This window comes from Cucumis melo, chromosome 11, assembly GCF_025177605.1.
Source record: "Cucumis melo cultivar AY chromosome 11, USDA_Cmelo_AY_1.0, whole genome shotgun sequence".
Taxonomy (NCBI): domain Eukaryota; kingdom Viridiplantae; phylum Streptophyta; class Magnoliopsida; order Cucurbitales; family Cucurbitaceae; genus Cucumis; species Cucumis melo.
In genome coordinates, this window is record NC_066867.1 from 27813035 (window position 1) to 27831219 (window position 18185).

The 18185-nt window shown below is 31.1% G+C and overlaps 2 protein-coding genes across 3 annotated transcripts; both read right to left on the reverse strand.

The window, feature by feature from the left end:
• Positions 1 to 8185: 8185 nt before the first annotated feature.
• On the reverse strand, positions 8186 to 11104 carry LOC103501954 (UDP-xylose transporter 1). Of its 2 annotated transcripts, XM_051091731.1 has the most exons (8): positions 10963 to 11104; positions 10741 to 10864; positions 9866 to 10050; positions 9672 to 9739; positions 9466 to 9598; positions 8948 to 9109; positions 8590 to 8859; positions 8186 to 8412 (listed from the first exon to the last, which is right to left on the reverse strand). In XM_051091731.1, the coding sequence occupies exons 2-8, from the start codon at positions 10859 to 10861 to the stop codon at positions 8317 to 8319; spliced, it is 1035 nt and encodes a 344-aa protein (XP_050947688.1). In that variant the 5' UTR covers positions 10862 to 10864; positions 10963 to 11104; the 3' UTR covers positions 8186 to 8316. The 2 variants fall into 2 exon arrangements, with proteins under 2 accessions (XP_050947688.1, XP_008463953.1); XM_008465731.3 differs by having other exon boundaries at positions 10741 to 11102.
• Positions 11105 to 12998: 1894 nt separating this feature from the next.
• LOC103501955 (uncharacterized) lies at positions 12999 to 17648 on the reverse strand. Its single transcript, XM_008465732.3, has 15 exons — positions 17378 to 17648; positions 16802 to 16905; positions 16575 to 16686; positions 16385 to 16498; positions 16018 to 16122; positions 15493 to 15576; positions 15296 to 15411; positions 15031 to 15132; positions 14824 to 14937; positions 14673 to 14729; positions 14385 to 14451; positions 14218 to 14271; positions 13856 to 13930; positions 13562 to 13597; positions 12999 to 13436 (listed from the first exon to the last, which is right to left on the reverse strand). Exons 2-15 carry the CDS (start codon positions 16816 to 16818, stop codon positions 13311 to 13313), a joined length of 1179 nt encoding a protein of 392 aa, XP_008463954.1. The 5' UTR covers positions 16819 to 16905; positions 17378 to 17648; the 3' UTR covers positions 12999 to 13310.
• Positions 17649 to 18185: the final 537 nt, after the last annotated feature.

The following is an 18185-nucleotide window of genomic DNA, read 5'->3' on the forward strand; positions in this document are numbered from 1 at the left end:
TGCATGTTAAAATTAATTGTCATAATTGAACGTAAATGGATAGAAATTTAAGAGAAGAATATAGTGTCACTTAATAGGAGATAAAACTTAAAATTTTTACCTACTTTGAAATAATGATGAACACAAATTTTAGGTACGTAAGGAATAATTTTTTATTTGGTCAAAATTCACTTATGTTATGTCATATTAAAAACAATCCCTCTACTCACAATTTCATTCAAGATTTAATGTTTAGTTTTACACTCTTAAATGCAACTTTCATTTCACTTGATTCAAAACTAATTGAAGGCTCAATTCTTTTCATTAGTAAGTTACATGAGATCTATAAACTTTTTTCAAATACTTCCGAATGACGGCTCTCTAATCTTTTACCCTCAAATATCGTTATTATTACGTACATTTTTACCGACATGTCTGTATGAATATGTTGCAGTTACACTAACGATAAAGAAGACAATAATACTAAAAGATACAAAGTAAACAATCTTAATTATAATCGAACTAACTTTTGCAAAAATGCTAAAGTACTTACAATTGGTAGCATCATCTTAATTAAACGGAGACATCATGTCCCTAAATTGATGCTTAATTGAAAACGTGTGGAAATAACTTTTTATTTTTTATTTTTTTAAAAAAATTAAATTATAAGATTAGATTCAAAAAGTAATATTTAAAACATTAAAGACCAAAAACACATATTTAATTAGCATACTTCTTCTTCTTCTTCTTCTTCTTCTTCTTTTCTTCACTATATATTAACTATTTTAAACATAGGTATAAAGTGAAGTAAAAGGAAAACCAAAGAGAGAAGAGTTATTGTTTTGTTACCCATATTAATGTCTTTTTTTTTTCTTTAGGAGGGTTATTTCAGGGCTTTTAATATTGTTTGTTTAAAAAAAGGAATGGGTGAAAAATTGATTGTATCTATATATCTACTACTAATTAATATTCATATGCTTTAATTAGAAATTTTGTATTAATGAGTTGTCAACACTAATCTACTGTTCCCTACTGTTTAGTTATAATTAGTAACTATAACCATTATTTACATATTTGTTTTTCTTTTTCTCTAATCCTAATCGATATATTAAATTTAAGGTTCGGTAAAGTGAACATAATTGTACATATATGTTGATGACTAAAGATTTGTGGCTTGAATGTTTCAATTTTTATTATATTAAAAAGAATCCTTTAAATTTTAGACATTTGCATGCGAGAGACAACATCAAATATAGTTTATGGTAAGAAAAAAATGTAAGCAAGTTGATAATAAATAAAACTTAATGACAATGCAATATAATTTAACTAGTCCAAAATATTTATTGTTAACTTCAGATCATTTATTTTACATAAATTAATAGTTGGTTTGGATTATCCTTCTATGTGGCTATAAACAATTTTTTTTTACTTATAAACAATCATTTAAAAATTTGAAAAAGTTAATGCAAATATATTTTAGGTAAATTGAATTCAAAAGAAAAAATAAATACAATTTTAAGCTAAATTATAAAAAATATCCTTAAGCTTTGTATTTAAAAGTTTCAAAAATACCTTTAACACTTTAAAAATAAGTTTTTTAATAAATACTTTGTTACTTTTGGATGAAAATAGTTGAAATTTTGTTTAAAAAATATCTGCAAACTATTAAAAAGATTCATGAATATCCTTAAACTAAAAACAAATTTATAATTGCTCTCATCATTGGTATAAAATTGAACTTGTTAATATCTTATTGTAAAAATAACTCTTTTTTCTATTGTTAGTAAGATGATAAACTCGTTTGAAGATTTTTAACTTCGAAAAAAATAATTTAAGATATATACATATATCCTCATTTTATTTTTATATAAGGTATTCTTATTTTTTCTTATCTTTTCGGTTCTACACCAAATTTCTTAACAACTAAAATAGAAGTCATTTTTTTAAAGTTAAAATACAAAATTTCACAAAATTCTATTTAAAAAATTCCTTTTAAAACATACTGATACGATGTTAAAACAATCACATAAATTCCTTTCAACCAGGCAGTCGCGTAATATATTTGCTACACGATCGTTTAGATTTAGCTATTGTTTGGTGCACGATTGTTTAGATATGACTACAATTTATTTTTTCAATTCTATCGTTTAATTTTGTTACACGATCACTTAAGTTGGTTACGTTTAAATTTGGTTACACGATCGTTTAGGTTTTGCTAAACGATTTTTTAAATTCTTTTGCTACACCGTCGTTTATTCTTTTCTACACGATCGTTTAGATTTGTTTATACGATTGTCTAGATTTGTTTACACAATCGTTTAGTTTTGGCTAAACGGTTTTTTTTTAATTCTTTTGATACACGATATTTACATTTGGCTACTCCAATCTAAATGATTTTTTTTCAAGATTCTTTATGCATGATCTTTTAGATTTTTCTATTTTTTGTACACGACCATTTAGATTTGGTTACCCAAATGTAAACGACGTAAAGAAAAATCAGAAAAGAAGAAAAATGATGGAAAAAAATCGTAGCAGAAAAAAAAAAGAAGAAGAAAGACAATGAATTGCAAGGAGAAAAGAATAAAGATGGAAGGGTAAACTTGAAATATTTAAAAAGTGACTAATTTCATGCCTTTTGTTATCGTAAATAGTTTGATGTTTTGTTACATTTATAAAAATTTACCTATTTTTTTTATTATTTTTTAAAAGTTTTAGAGCATTTAACTTTTAAAAATTTAAGGATATCTTTAGACATAAAAACGCTAACGGGTTATTATCCAAAACTATTTTTAAAAAATATTTTTTTATACATAAAACTAACAATTTTCATCCTAACTAAGGGTAAAAGTATATTTTAAACTCATTTCGGTCGTTTAGGCGTGCTTTTAAAACTTTTGAAAGTTTAAGAATACTCTCAACACAAAGTGTTGAAAGTTTAGGGGTTTATTTTGTATAATTTAACTTGCAAATTTTATGATGAAATTGGAGTTAGTTTTCATCCACTTAAGATAAAAACGAATTATCTAATTTATGAAATATTTTGACAAGCAAAGAATCTTATCATTAAGAAATCCTTATTTAAAAATTTTTCCTTTTAAAAATTGTTTACGTTGTCCATTCAAATGTGCATAGTTTTGTATTAGATATAGCTCGCCCAACTAAGTTATGAGCCAACCCACTATTCGTACAAACAATTAAACTAAAGTCAAAAATATGAACCAGAATCATTCTTCTATTCTTTATTGGCTGTGGTTAAAAACTCAAAATAGTTTTGAAAATACGTATATATATATATATATAATTGACTGATCCATCCAAAAAAATTCCAAAATTCAGAGCGTCCTATTTGAGTTTCCATAAATGAGATTTCCTAATGCAATTACTAAAATTGAAAAAAAGAAAATGAAATTATAAATATTTTGCATATTTTTATGAGCTCATAAAAGTTGTAATATTATTTACCGTAAATCTGTAAAATGAAAATACAAATGAAAAGGAAAAGGAAAAAAAAAAAGAGAATTGAAAAGATATGGAATGAGTGAAAACAACACTTTGAATATTAATGTAATGTGGCTCAAAATCAAACATTTAGCAGCCGCGTCCTCCAAAGCTCTACCCCGCACCCTCTTACCTTACTCCCATCACATATTTGATCCAAACCTGTGCTTATTTATCTCCCTTTCTTCTTCTTCTTCTTCTTCTTCTTCTTCTTCTCATTTAATATTCCAATCAATATTGCACTTTTAACTATTTATTTAGTTGGTCAAAGTTAGGTCTAATCTCACGGAATTAAAACATTATAATTAATTACAATCAATTAGTTTTGTTGTTAAAGCCATGTAACTCATGTTGCATAGCTTCTAAACTTGTTTTTAATAACAATATAATTGAATTTTAAAAAGTAAAATATTCTAAAAACAACACAAAAGTATATTACAGAACTCCTATTTGAATTTTACCAAAATTTTGTTTATCGGCTCCATTTGTATCAAATTTTAAATAATTTGATCGATGAACTTTCGACTGTAATTGGTCTAAAAATATGAAGTTGATCTCTAATTAGTATTCGACCTTTGAAATTTAATTTCTAACAAAATGGTCAAAGTATGATTAATTACATCGGTTGACCTAATAAAATGATGACGTTTGATGTGACCATTATAAATGCTAAACATGCATTTTTCAATTAGTTGAATTTTTTATAAAAAGAAAACAAATAAAGGACGATTAAAAATCAAATTAAAACCTAAAGCACAAACATGTCATTTTTGAAACAAAGGAGCTAGTTAAATCATTAATTAACCCAAAAACGATAACGTTAATACCATATTAAAAATTACCAATATAATTAATCTAAAAAACTTAAATTGAAGAGCGGCAAAATATTTACACATAAAAATCAACACACTTAACTATATTAAAAAAAAAAACAAATTACCTCTAAAATTTAAGTTAAGAGAGACAATGGATTGACGGTAAAATAAATGAAACCAAAACATTAGATTAGTTAGAAGGAGAGAGAAAAAATAACTCATGAACGTGATTAAAATGAATGAATTAGAAAGACATGAACTAATTCAAAACTAAAAAAAAAAAAAACATTTTGTAACAATATATTTGATAAGCTTCAAAGAGATGGAGAGAAAAAATATGCAAGATAAAATCCTGGCTTCCTTCATATTTGATATTGATAACAATAATGAATTAACTAGAAAAGGAAGGATGAAAAATTCTTAATTACGATATACATACACTAGAGATCAATACCTTAAAATTCTAGAAGATGGATCTTTGTTTATAATGGATCGGTATTACAAAAAAGAGAAAGTAAAGGAAGAAAAGAATACTTAATAAACTATATATTAACAATATTTGATGTTAGGTGGATGAATATAAGCCACTGACATAAAACACACACTGATTTGGTGTTTGGTATTAGTATGTGAATATGTATATATAATACATGCATACATACTTGTGTGTGTGTTTTTCTGCCTAACAATGAAGAGAGAAATGAAATGAAATAAAAGAAGATAAGATAAGAAAGGATATTTATATGGGAAGGGGAAGTAGTAGGTAATAATATTAATAAGGTGAATTAGAAAGAAGCACAAAGTTTAATTTGCATTTCCAGAAATATACAACAAAATTGGCCAAATTCATAAAGGCAACGTTTGTTTCAAACGCACAACAAAGATTGATTTCAAATCCAACCGTTCTGCCAACATCGGATGCATAATACGGACACCCACACCCTTTCTAACAAAGTAAACCAAATAACTCCTTTTTATTTATTTATTTATTTATTTATTCTTTATTACTATTATAAATAAATTTAAACAACAGTATAAATTTGGACACTGTTTTTTTTTTTCTTTTCAAAAAGGAATCTGGCAAGCAAAAAGAAAAAGAAAAAAAAAAGGAATTTTATTTAGAGGAGCTGGAAAATGGGTGAGAGAGAGAGAGAGAAGAAACAAACGTCATTACCGACATGTCGCATCAGAGGAATTGGACAAAGTTTATGACAACTATTGCTGAATCGTTGTCATGAAACTGATGACGTGGACAAAGGATTTTCCTCTTTTCTTCTTTTTATTTGAAGGGTTAATAAATGGGGGATATTACAAAACTCTTTTTTTTTTTTTCTTTTGGGGGGGTGGGTTTAGTTAGTTAGGTTTTGGAATCAACATTGATACCGACATACATACAGCTTAAAAACATATTTTATATTTAAGACCTTTCTCAAATTAATAATACCAACCACATTGATGGAGATAGCTTTTCAACTTCTCTTTTTCATGCCCTTAACATAAAACTTAATACACTTCTGTAGGTTCAAATTCTTGGATACTCGTATTTTATTTAAAAAAGTGTTAAAAAGTAAAAATTGAGATAGCGAAAGAATGGGTAGAAAAAGAAAAAGAAAAGGAAAAAGAATAGGGTGGGGGTTGAATTGGGCCAAAAGTAAAATAGAGTGGGCCTGGGTATGGCTATGATATATACCGACAAAGGATGGAGACAGCCCCTGCGGCATCCACGCCACTCCCTAAACCCCATGTGATCCAAATTCTCATTCCACCCTCCACCTCCTCCCATACCCACACCTTCACCACCTTCACCACCTTCACCACCTTCACCTTCTTCTTCTTCTTCTTCTTTTTCTTTTAAAACAAAACTTATATTTCAAATTAACTATTGGAGTAGTACATTTATTAATTGCAATTTTGGATGCAAATTGAGATAGCTAATAAGTACGGTAGTACTGATTTCAAACAATGTGGTGATCTTCAACTCCTCATTTTCATATTATTATCTTAGAAATCATATAATATAGATGCAGATGTGCCACAACTCAATGTCCAAAATTGCAAAAAAATTAAATATTTACACACACATTGACACTTTTATTCACTGATTATAAATTTAAGTAATTTCTTTTCTTTGTTTTTTTTTTTTAACGTTCAAAAATCAAAAGTTTTGATTTGTTATTTTAAGCAATTTAGGAGTTCTTTCATGGAGTATGATTCGGTCTTTTCCTTGAGTTAGTACTGTTTTATTATTATTTTGTTTGGTTGACTTTTTCTCTTTGTTTCAGTTATTTAAAATTTTTGTGGTGTATGTTTTTGCCATAATCTCGAGGGTCTCTCTTTTGGAATATATTTGTAAAATAATAATAACAATAATAAAAAAAAAACATTAGGATAATAAATGGTGTGACAAAAAGAATGATTTTGATGACAAATACCAATTATCTCACAAATACCCACCTTTACTAGAATTGATCAATAAAAGAATGCAATTTAATTTCACGAGTTCATTTTGTGCCTCTTTTAACTCTATTTGTCCATCTTAAAAACTAAACCAACAAAACTTTCAAAAACAAAATACGCTAGAAATATGAGATTTATGATCAAGGTTTTTGTCGAATGCAAGGTATCGAAGATATTGATAATTTTATCGACATTTTAAATTTTTGTAGGGTAAAAACATTTTTAGTTACCTATAGGTAGCTTTAGCATCTTTGGACTTTTGGCCCTCTTTTCCACAGTGATGCAACCAAGAATGTTGGCTTTAAAAGTTGAAGTTCAACTATACAATAATAAAAGTATGGTATTAAATTTCCCTATCAAAGTCTATTGCCATGTTTCTTTGATGTAATCTGCCTATAACCTTCCCTACTTCTTAGTACCCAAAAAAGAAACTTTCTACTTTTTCTTTGGAATTCTTTTCACAGATAACTTAAATTTCAGATGGCCAATGTTGTTTGCTTCAGTTTTTGAAAATAATGAAGGATGACTCTCTAGCATTATCAAAACGTTCTTTTGTGCTTTTGCCACAATTCTACATTTGTTTGTTGGAGGCCAAATTTTTAACTAAGCAAATATATCAAACCAAATGAAAAATTTCCCCCACTTTATATAGAATGGATTCAGAATAGGATGATTAATAGGTCATTTGGTAAAGCAACAAAGCATTGACTGTAGGCAGCACATCCACACCTATTATGGTATACAAGGTAACACCAACCAACTCGACTTAAAACCTAAGCTATAAACACAAGTAAATTTGGTGATGCTATTATGGTTTTGACATTCATTCAAGATGTCTTTTCCTCTCGTTTGTGACGAGGAGATGAAGAAGTGGTTGGTTTGGTTATTCCGTGTCTTCTTGTTTGTCCAGAAAAGCGAGGAACAGGGGCAACTAACAATTTATAACTTAATTTCAGCAACTTGCTACTGTTGAAAACAAAATGTTCCATTTTCTTCCTTCAACTTAGCTGCCAATTGGAAACCATTAGAAGTTTGTCCATTAAAAAAAAAAAAGCCTTGTGCGGTAGGCTTATGATGATGAGGAGATGTTTATTCGGTTCTATTCTGTGACAAATGGAAGAATCTCTACGAATTTAATAAAGATACAAAACAACAATAATAAACATTGATTACTATTTCCTCACAATGAACAACAAAATAATGTTTATAATATGTTCATCTTTTTGCGCTACGCATCTCTTTTTCTTCAGCTTTCTCCAATGGGAGAGATTATATGGTTTCTTAGGGTAGGATCTCCACTGTTTTTTAAGCAGATTTTTCATTGGCTCTTTTAGCCTTGTTGGTGATTTCAAAGCACAGTGACCATAAATCTGCAATATGGTTCTTTCAATAGTCTCCAGACAAAATCCTAAAGAGGAGTACTTCAATTTGAAAAGTAGTACCAAAATGGGGTGTTTATTCAAAGAATTTAAGAAGTACCACCTTCTATGAGAAAAAGGAAAGAAAAATACAAAAACATTTTCCTGAAAATCTATATATCTTCTCCTTCCATATCTCATTTAGTTAATTAAACCAGAGAATCCTTGTTTGATTTCTTCACTTCATGATTTTCTTTATCTTGAAGAACTCCTGCTAGAAGAGCTGCTGTTTCCTTGTCTTTTATCTGAAACAAAACCATACCCAATTCATTTAGATAATATTTTGGAAGACCTTATTTTCCTGAGAGTTGAGTATTTTCTTTTTTTCTCGAAAAACAATACATTCTTGTGTGTGATTAAAGCAGGCTGCATAAAGATAGATATAGATGCATCTTTCGATGAACTCAAGAAGTAGGAGGTACCTGAGATCCTAAAGAGAGGTCACCCTGCTTCTTTTTAGTCTCTTGGGTACAAAAATATGAATACAAACCCATCCCACCAATGGCTATTAGGATTCCAATGAGGTTTCTCTCAGTGAAAGGATCATGGAGAAGAGTATAGCCAAAGCCAAGAACAAGGCATGTCTTGAGGTGGCCGAGCACCTGGTATGTCACCGGTGATGTCTTTCCAATCACCAAAAATGTGCTAAAGTTGACTGATACAGATATCAGACATGAAAGGATGATAAAAGCCTGCAAGTCCAAGAATACACTCATTTTAATAAGTCAAAAGAAGATACTAACGACAAGAGTATAATGAATCCAATGGACAATAGCATACCAAAACCACAGGAGAATACTTGTAAGCAAACACATTTTTCTTGGTTAGACATTGGTCTAAGAAAGGGCCAGACACAAACAGAATGGCTGCTTGAAATGGAGCAGACTGATACAGTAGCTGCGTTGAAGATACACTCAGCCTTTTCTGAATAGTGTTTGTTAGCTGTATTAAACACCAAGTTAAGAAAAACAAAACATAAAGGAGGTGTCTTTTGCCCACCGAGTCACAACTTCATAAGTTGATATTAAATAACTCAATTCCATTAACTTCAACTGGATTCATTATTGAAGTTTCCAAATTTATCAAGAGATATGATCTTCCCCTCTTTCTCACTCCCTCTAACATTTCCTAACTCCAAACTAAATAACTTTACGCTATAAACACATACTAGTTCACATATTAACTCTAAACTCCAGAACTTAACTTCACATCTTAAACACTGCAAAATTTCTCTGTATCAATCATGAAGTGAAAGTTTATAAAGACATAAATGGAAAATGGTAGGAGGAGAAGGATACAATTTGGCCAACACAGGTTGTTATGATAGCCAAGAGAGAAAGAACAGTTCCCAAAAAATTGAGCTGAAGATCAGTGATAGAAGCAATACCAACTCCAACTAGCAAGAGGAAGAGAGAGAGCCTAATCTTGGAACTACAACAAGAAAAAATCTAAGTGAGAAATTAAATTCTTCTTTGTGATTAGACAAAGGAGAAAAAGCTAGTACCTGAATTGTTTTTTAAGGAAAATAGTCTCTAACATAACAGTGAATGGAATAATTGCAAGTTTTGTCATCTGCAGAGAAAAACAAACAAGGAACCACACAAAGTTAAACCAAAATGAAATAAAAACATAGTATATCAGTTTGGTAGGGAAGAAAAGAAGAACCCAAAGAAAGAATCATAATTAATTAAACTCAACCTGGTAGAATCCAACAGAATTGAATCCCAAGCTCAAGTTAAGAAATCCAATGGAGATGCCATTGAGCATCCCAAAAAGCACAACCGTCTTTGTGTCAATTGGTTTGGATTCAAACAAGTTTAAGCGATGAGCCACATGAAGAGTGCAATACGTGACCATCAGATGCCAACTAGTCAGAGTAGTTGCTGCCACAAAGAAAGTGAATTTAATCATATATTTATTTTCTTAACACCTATTTCTTGGATTCTTTTGTGTGTAACACAATTCAACCAGTTAAGATATAAACACTCGATTCCTCCTCCTCACCAGATGAACTAAGAAACTTTCATTCGGGTAGAAAATAAATGACATTACAAGAGTTCATATTAGAATAAATAGTACGTGTCTCTTTGTTGGGAATTGCATCCTTTCAATTCCATGAGTAGCATTCTTTCACAATGGATGCATCTTTTCAACTATTAACCAATTTAAAGAATATATATTAGTCTATAAACATAAATATGTCTCTTCTTCAACTTAACTGGTTTATGTACACTTTGTTCTTATAAGATTTTTCTTCTATTTTAAAATTTCATTGAAGTGTTGCTTAACTGGTAGAGTTCATTGATCCTTGTGGACGAGGTGTTAGTTTCCATAGAAAAAGCAATATGTTCTATCCCAAGAAACAATTACTCTTGAAACTCATCTACTAGAGGGATTAAAACCACTTTAAGAAGATAACATGAATAGGTCGGATTCATATTCTTTTCTATAAAAGGTATTGCATTCTCTAGTTTCTTGTGATAGTTTATGATAATACAGTTCAAACATAGAAACCACACTACACGCATAAGCGGCTTGATTGATAATAATGTTAAAAGAGAAAGAATACGCACCGAAAGGGAAGCCGAGGTTACTCATGAGTGCCTTGTTGCAGATGACAATGGAGACAGAAGATGCCACTGATAAGAATAGTGCTCCAATGACACCCAATTGAAAGCCTGAGATTTCTCCCATTTTCTGATCAAAATGATTGAAACAAACAAGCAATCAAGAATTCAGAGCTGCTATAGCTTCATCCAACAAGTGTTAATGGCTGCAAAGTTTTTGATTCTTACAGAAAGATTGAAAGCTTGAAGGAGAATGTAGGAATGTGGAGGCTTATATTTTTGGTGGGGGTATCAAAAGTTGGTGCCTACCGCTTAAAGAAAGAGTGTATTTGGATTTTAAGAATGAAGATTCCAATAAATTAAAATAATTTTGGTGCTTTTTGGTTTGGAGAAGGCCCTCTTTATCATCATATGATTTGACTCCCACTTCAAGCAAAGACCTCCATTTTTCAAATTACCGTTGGGATGCTAACGTTTTATTCTGATATGAAAGGAAATGACTAACAAATCCCTCACCTCAGGAACATTTGACTTTACACTTACCACACTCCCATTTTTTTAACTACAGTACATCTCACTATCTTAGGATTATAACTGTTGATGGTTGCCTCAGGCAAGACCCATCATCTACAAGCAGGTTCATGCCCAACAAAACCTAAGAGGTAGCATGAAGAAACACACATCTTAGAAGGTCCGGAGCCTTAGGTTGTAAAATAACGGTGTCCTGCAACCCGAGCATTGTTAACAATCCTAACATCAGGTAACCACGGTTGGCTGTCAAGAGGAGAGCGCGATAAATAATCACATTCAATGATGCCAAAGGGAAATAATAAGTAATCCCGAAAATAAAGTTTTGATCTTCCTTTCGTGTGCTTACTTGAACTATACACTTCCTATACCAACTAAGGTATTAAAGTTTGTTAGACTCGACACCCCATTGGTGTGAAAATCTTTCACCCAAGTTGACTCAAAACGTGAGACTAAGAATAAGAAAGCAGGATGGAGGTCAAGCCAACGAAGGGTCCTTGCTAACAACAACTTAGTTAACAAATATAATTTACTTACTGAAGAATGATTTTGATATGTCATGTAGTATAATTGGTCAATCGTACATGTATTCCGTAACATTATAATTATTTGGTTTAGGTAACGTTTTGAGGGTGTTTGAGTCAAAATGGAAGTGCATAGTAGGAACGTGGGTAATTTTAATAGGTAAAAACTGTGAGAAATGTTTGAAGAAGATGGTTAAAATAGAGTCTTGGCAAACAAGGAAGGATGGTGAAGTGAACATTCAGTTGTGAGGAGAGAGAGAGAAAGAGAGGTGTCTAGAAATGCAAGCAAAAGGAGTTTTGGGTTTCTGAAAATTGCATTATTGTTAGGTGAAGAACCTTGGATTTTACTCCAAACCTAATTTTTTCTAATATCACCCACCATACATACAATACCATACAATAGCATTTGTTGAGCCTCTAAGGAATGGTTCTCTTGTTTTGGTTTAACCTCAATTATGGAATCCCACACACATTTTTTTTATTTCATTTGACACCTTAGCTAACTCTTTCCAAGAAAATAACTTATCATCTTTCTCTTTATTAATCTTGACATTTTGTCTCTGTTTTTTTCTTTTCCTTCTCAATCTATTCCTTTTTCAACAACAAAGTTAAATAGTAATTAACAAATTATTACTAATACATTTCCTTTCAATACTATAATCCCTAACCGTAAACTTTTTTTTTTCATAACTTAAACTATTTTTGTTTTCAACGTTACACTAATGTAGTAACGAGTAATTATCAAACTACATGAACTAAACTTTAATTATAAATTCTAAACTTTCTGTCAAACCATAGGAACCAAATCTATAATTTAGTCGTAGAATTGAATTTTCTTATTCTAACAAAAACTTTGCAAATTTGTTGATGAACTTCCTCTTCTCTTTTTTACACATTTATCAAAGAATATCATCTACTCTACACTCCAAAAGGTATTACTTTAACGCCAACCTATTAACTTCAAATTTCATCAACTTTCACATACTCCTAATGTTACCAATGGAATGACCTACTTGCATCTTGTGAATTTTGACCATTGAAAATTGTGGGTCTAAAGTTGGATGATGACTAACTTCAATCATCATCCCCGGTGGTAGATTGCAAGTCTACATTAGAATCTCATCAGGATTCTTGACATTTTAGCCAAAATGAAACGAAAACGCCCATTTCAAACCAACTTCCATACCAACATAAATGGACAAAGTATCAAAATTATCAAAAACTACGAATATATGAATGGTTCTCAATACGATGTTGCTACGTATCGTGTTCATAGTACTTTGTTCAACTTCTAGAAACTAATTCTGTTATATTGCCCCCGTCAGAACAACATAGACACTACATAGAGTGAAACTGGTAAAAGGACTGTTGCTGTGTATTACCTTTTAATATGAATTATTTCTATCAGTAAACAAAATGAAAAAAAAAATCCTACAATAAAATGTATTATCTCGCTCAAGGACACCATCAAAGAAGTCCTCAAGGTTAGAAGAGGACATTTACATAATAACAACTGAGACAACTTCACAAGCCTCCTCTCTTCAATAAACTTTTCACCTTCACCTTACTAATCTGAGCCAGATATGCTTTGTCAGCATTTGCGAGGCGAGATTGAAACTCAGCCCATTCAGTTCTGCACCTTGCTCTCACCTTCAGGGTTAAAATGAGGAACATAAGACAACTTTAGTTGGTTTTAAAACCAACAATATATTAGGGTTAAAAGAAACAATGAGCTTATTTGGAATTGAAAAGACGAAAATATCATTGATATTTACCCCTTCCCATGGAGCCTTCCCGTCCTCGGATTTTCCCTGAAAGTATAGATAATTAAGTACAAAATGCCACATTTAACAAATTAGATAAAAAAGATACCTAATTTAAAGAGTGAAGAAAAAAAAGAAAGAAAGAAAGAAATATAGACAATAACACAGATGTAATATCGGTGATGGATGACTGACTGACTGACTGCTTCAGCATGCACACGGCTTGGTCTGATGTTGAATCAGAGAAATGAGATGGAACAGGGTGGGGAATTCATTCACAATAAATAACTTGCAAATACATCTCACCTGACTACCAAGAGAAGGAATTACTTGATGAACAATCCATTGTGAATCAACTACGCCAATTTTCTCATGCGCTGGCTGCATAAATCCATAAAAAGAAAAAAGTTGATGTCATTGAGAAGATATATAAAAGATGTGACCTCCTTTCATTTTTGTACTTGTCAACAGAGCATTTCCATGGAAGACTTATGGATTGCAACTTTTCAGGATTGAACTCTGATATTACTTCAAAATTTCCAATTTTATACGTCATACACTTCAATTTAGGTTATGCATATTTGAGGTGATTAAAAGGTGAAGTTTAAGTCGACAGCTGATTTTCAGGTACAGAGAGGTGTGAGAAACCATATAAAAGAACTACTGACCTCTACACATCTTCTGAGAGCAAAGTCCAACCCCCATCCATGTACCAAATCATTCTACAAGTAAATAAATACATAGATAGGATATGAATAAAAATAAGAAATACTTGAAGGCGCACATATTGCAAGTTTATATTGAAACCCTATCATATCATGTAGTAACAGTATACCTGAATCAAATGCCACACACATCGCCAAGCTTCACGAGAAAATACAGGAGCCATGATTTCTACAAACCTGTGACATATAAAACCAGTGATCTAATCTTGTGAAGATACAATATGACTAGATTGCCACCAGTAAGTAGTTCTAAACTCTATCTCACAAGTCTTCATAAAAAAGAGATTCCAATGGGTAGAAAAGCTTCCAGAGGACTAAATTCAAAAATAATTAAAAGGTGATCTGGTGTTAATATATCCAACTAAGGGAGAACCATAATTGTGAAAGAGAAAAATTACGCAGCACAAGGAGGCAACCGAGGGTCGCTACACCAGCCTGGTTTCTCTTCTGTATCCCTATTTCAGCATCGGAAATGTACATGTCAGAATCCAACGTAAACATGAAAGGTGAGAACCTAAATTACCAGCCAAAAGAAGAAAAGGGACTTACTTATGAACCTCTCTGTCACCTCTCCTCTTTGTCATTTGCCATGTCAGTCCATTGTTAGGCTCAAGTCCAGGTTGGGAAATTTCCAAACCATGTTTTTTCACTAACTCAATATACCTGATTGTTCGATCAATATGCGATTGCTATTACAAATCACATCGGATCATTGAACCAAGCATCACGTGAAGGATAAAAGAAAAACATGCTTACTTCTCTGCATTGAAATGCTGAACTCCAAGGTCTTCATCCCAGATAAAAATATATTCATATGCAGCTACAACATCAGGGTGCAAGAACCTTTTTGCGTACCACCTGGGTGCAAAAAAAGGAACTAAGAATACAAAAAAAATCAATCTCTCAACCTTTTGTAAGATTTAAATATACTTTTTAAATACAATATATGATCAGGTCCAATTGCAACAGATATTACACGGGATGAAATAACACAAACCATACAAAATATCAATACACCTACCATTTTGTTTGCTTCTTGACACTGATATGAATTGCATTCTTTGACCACTCATACTGATCCCACTCAGTAGTCCGACCGTCATAGTGAAAAAGCAAAATTGTAAAGTCATCAGAGAACTGATACAATACGAGCAAGCATGAGCCTCAACAACATCGCAAGTAGTAAGAATAATATGAACAATAATCCATAAATATGACCTTTTTCACTGCTGCATCAATATTCTCTCTCTGATCAAATCCCACAGTGAATGTAACCAAGTACTTGGGTTTTTTATTTAGATCCTGCACGATTAAGGGATCTCAGTAATAGGCTTAAATCCCTTCCACATGCAGTAAAAACACCCATAACTCAGGCTCTTCTAAATAAGATGCAGAAAAAGATTATTGTACAAAATGTGGATTCCTATGCACCCAAGAATCCCCTCTCCTCACACACACACACATCCCTTGAAAGACACATCAGTTTATAGAGAATATATTATTGATAGACTTCATGAAATGGTAATCGAAAAATTACACAAGTTAGCAATTGACACTGTTTAAAAAGAAATTAGAACTCTAATTTGCTTCAAGAGAGGATACTGCAACTTTAAAAAAAAGGGGGAACAACAAAATATTTAAAACTTATTCCAAAATCGTTCTCAAAATAATTAACACAAGATCCCCAGAACAGAGATAATTTGATTAGGATTCAATGTATATATACATCATTATCATATATACCTCACTGGGTTCACCCCATAATCGACGTAAATAAAAATCGGATCCCGAAGCAACAATTCCAGGAGGTAATGACTCTGCACCACGAGGATTTGTTGGCACATATATCTGATAGATTATTAAAAATTAAAAAAGAGAGAGAGAGGAGCTGTGAGAAATTAGTAGTTTATTATTATTTTTGAAAGAAAAGCAAGGATACTTCATCGACAAATGAAATGAAAAGTACGTTCCAAGATAAGCAATTTAGTATGAACAGTGACAATCGTATTTAAATGTTGAACTTTTGCACCAATATATCAATAAATAGAAGGAAAAAAATGTCAGCATGAAATGTTAGTTTACTTCCTACAATAGAAATCAACAACGATACCTTAGGAGTTTTAGGTGATCCATGACTATGAGTCTCAGTTATCCTGGTTCTAGGGGGTTTTTGCACATCCGTGGCTACATCAATAGATGATATAAGGCTTGGAGGTAAGTTAATCTGTAAATTATGAAATGTATCAAATGGGTGTAGGCATCGGGTGCTGCAAGTAACATTATGATCAAGCAAAACATACCTTAGTTAGAGACACTGTAGGAAATGAAGCACCCAGAAAAAATCCAAAGACCACTCCCACTAACGTTGTCAATATAATCCTTGCACCGTCATTTGCTTTCCTAGTTCCTCCACTGTGAAAAGAATATGAAAGGCAATAGACCACATAAATCAGCAGGGTATGAAAAACCAATCAAAATTAACAATGACAAGGACACAAATAAAAGCAAACAACTAGCATATGCATACCGGTGGGCGCTTCCCATAGTTGTAATGAAATCTCAAGTTGTATAACCAACTTAATCAATTCTTTGAGCGACTTTTGAAACTCCAATCCACATAAAGTCGAATCCCTGTAAGTTTAAACAAAAAAAACAGTGGAGCTTCAAAAAATTTCCGTCAGCAAGATTCATCCACACAGTAATAAAATAAACTTCGCAGTCGTTCTTATTCTTACGAAGTTCACCTAGCAATTCAGAAGAAGAGAGATTCATACGAAAATCAAGCAGTTCAGCAGTACAAATATGAACAAACACATATACTAACCGAAATGAACAGGGAAAGAAACTTAAAGATCACAATGCATCAATGTTCAATAAAGTCGGAAAAATTCGCATTAACTCAAGAAACCTCAAACATTCGAATCCAAAAAATGAACAAAACAACAACTGATCTAAAAAAAAAAAAAAATCCGTCGCCATTAACAACTGCAACGTAAATGCCACAAGAAACCAAATCGGAGAAAGGAATTTAACACACACAAAAAAAAACAGTAGAAATTAAGGGAAAAAACATACAATAGACAGCTTAAGATTGAAACGTTACCGGAAATGTAAATCGGAGAAAGAATCTGAAGGGGGATTAGTGAGGATTAAACAGGTTTTTAGTGTTAGATTGGTTTTGATTAGAGTAAGAAATTTTGGTATGGTTTTTGAAATTTCAATCGAGAGATCGTAACGCTATGAAGCGTTTCTTTGATGGCTCCCGCTTACCTGCATGCCGCGTGGCCTTCGTTTATGAAAAATATTTGTTTCAAATTTGGACATTTTAGCTGTACATATATTTGTTTTTTGTTTTTTGTTTTTTAAAAACATCCAATTTATTTTAGGGAAATTGAGATGCCTTAAATCTGTTCTTTCTTTTTTCTTTCTAACAAACACTTTGATTATAAAATTGATTTTTTTTACCATTATAGAAAATTTTAATTGTTATGGTTTGTTAATTTATCCAAATTTAGTGAAATTTGAGATTGATAAATTTGTGTTTGTTTACACACAATCAACAGTATGTTTATGTTAATCCTAATTTGGAGTATCTGGTTAGAACTAAAAAAACAAAAATTAGTTTTTAAAAATATTTAAAATTAATGAATTTATTAAATATAAAATTAAATATTTAAAGAGTATTTCAAACACTTATTAAATATAAAAGAAAATAAAATTAAAAAAAAAAAACACATAGCCTTTAATTAAACATTTAACTGTCTTTTTTTTTAAAATAAAAAAAATTGAAACAAGTACTTTTCTAATATAATAAATACCAAAGAACTAAAAAATATGCATATTAATTTTAATACTTCATTTAAAAAAAGAAACAAGGAAAGAAAGTAAAAGTTGTTGTCATTATAATGTAT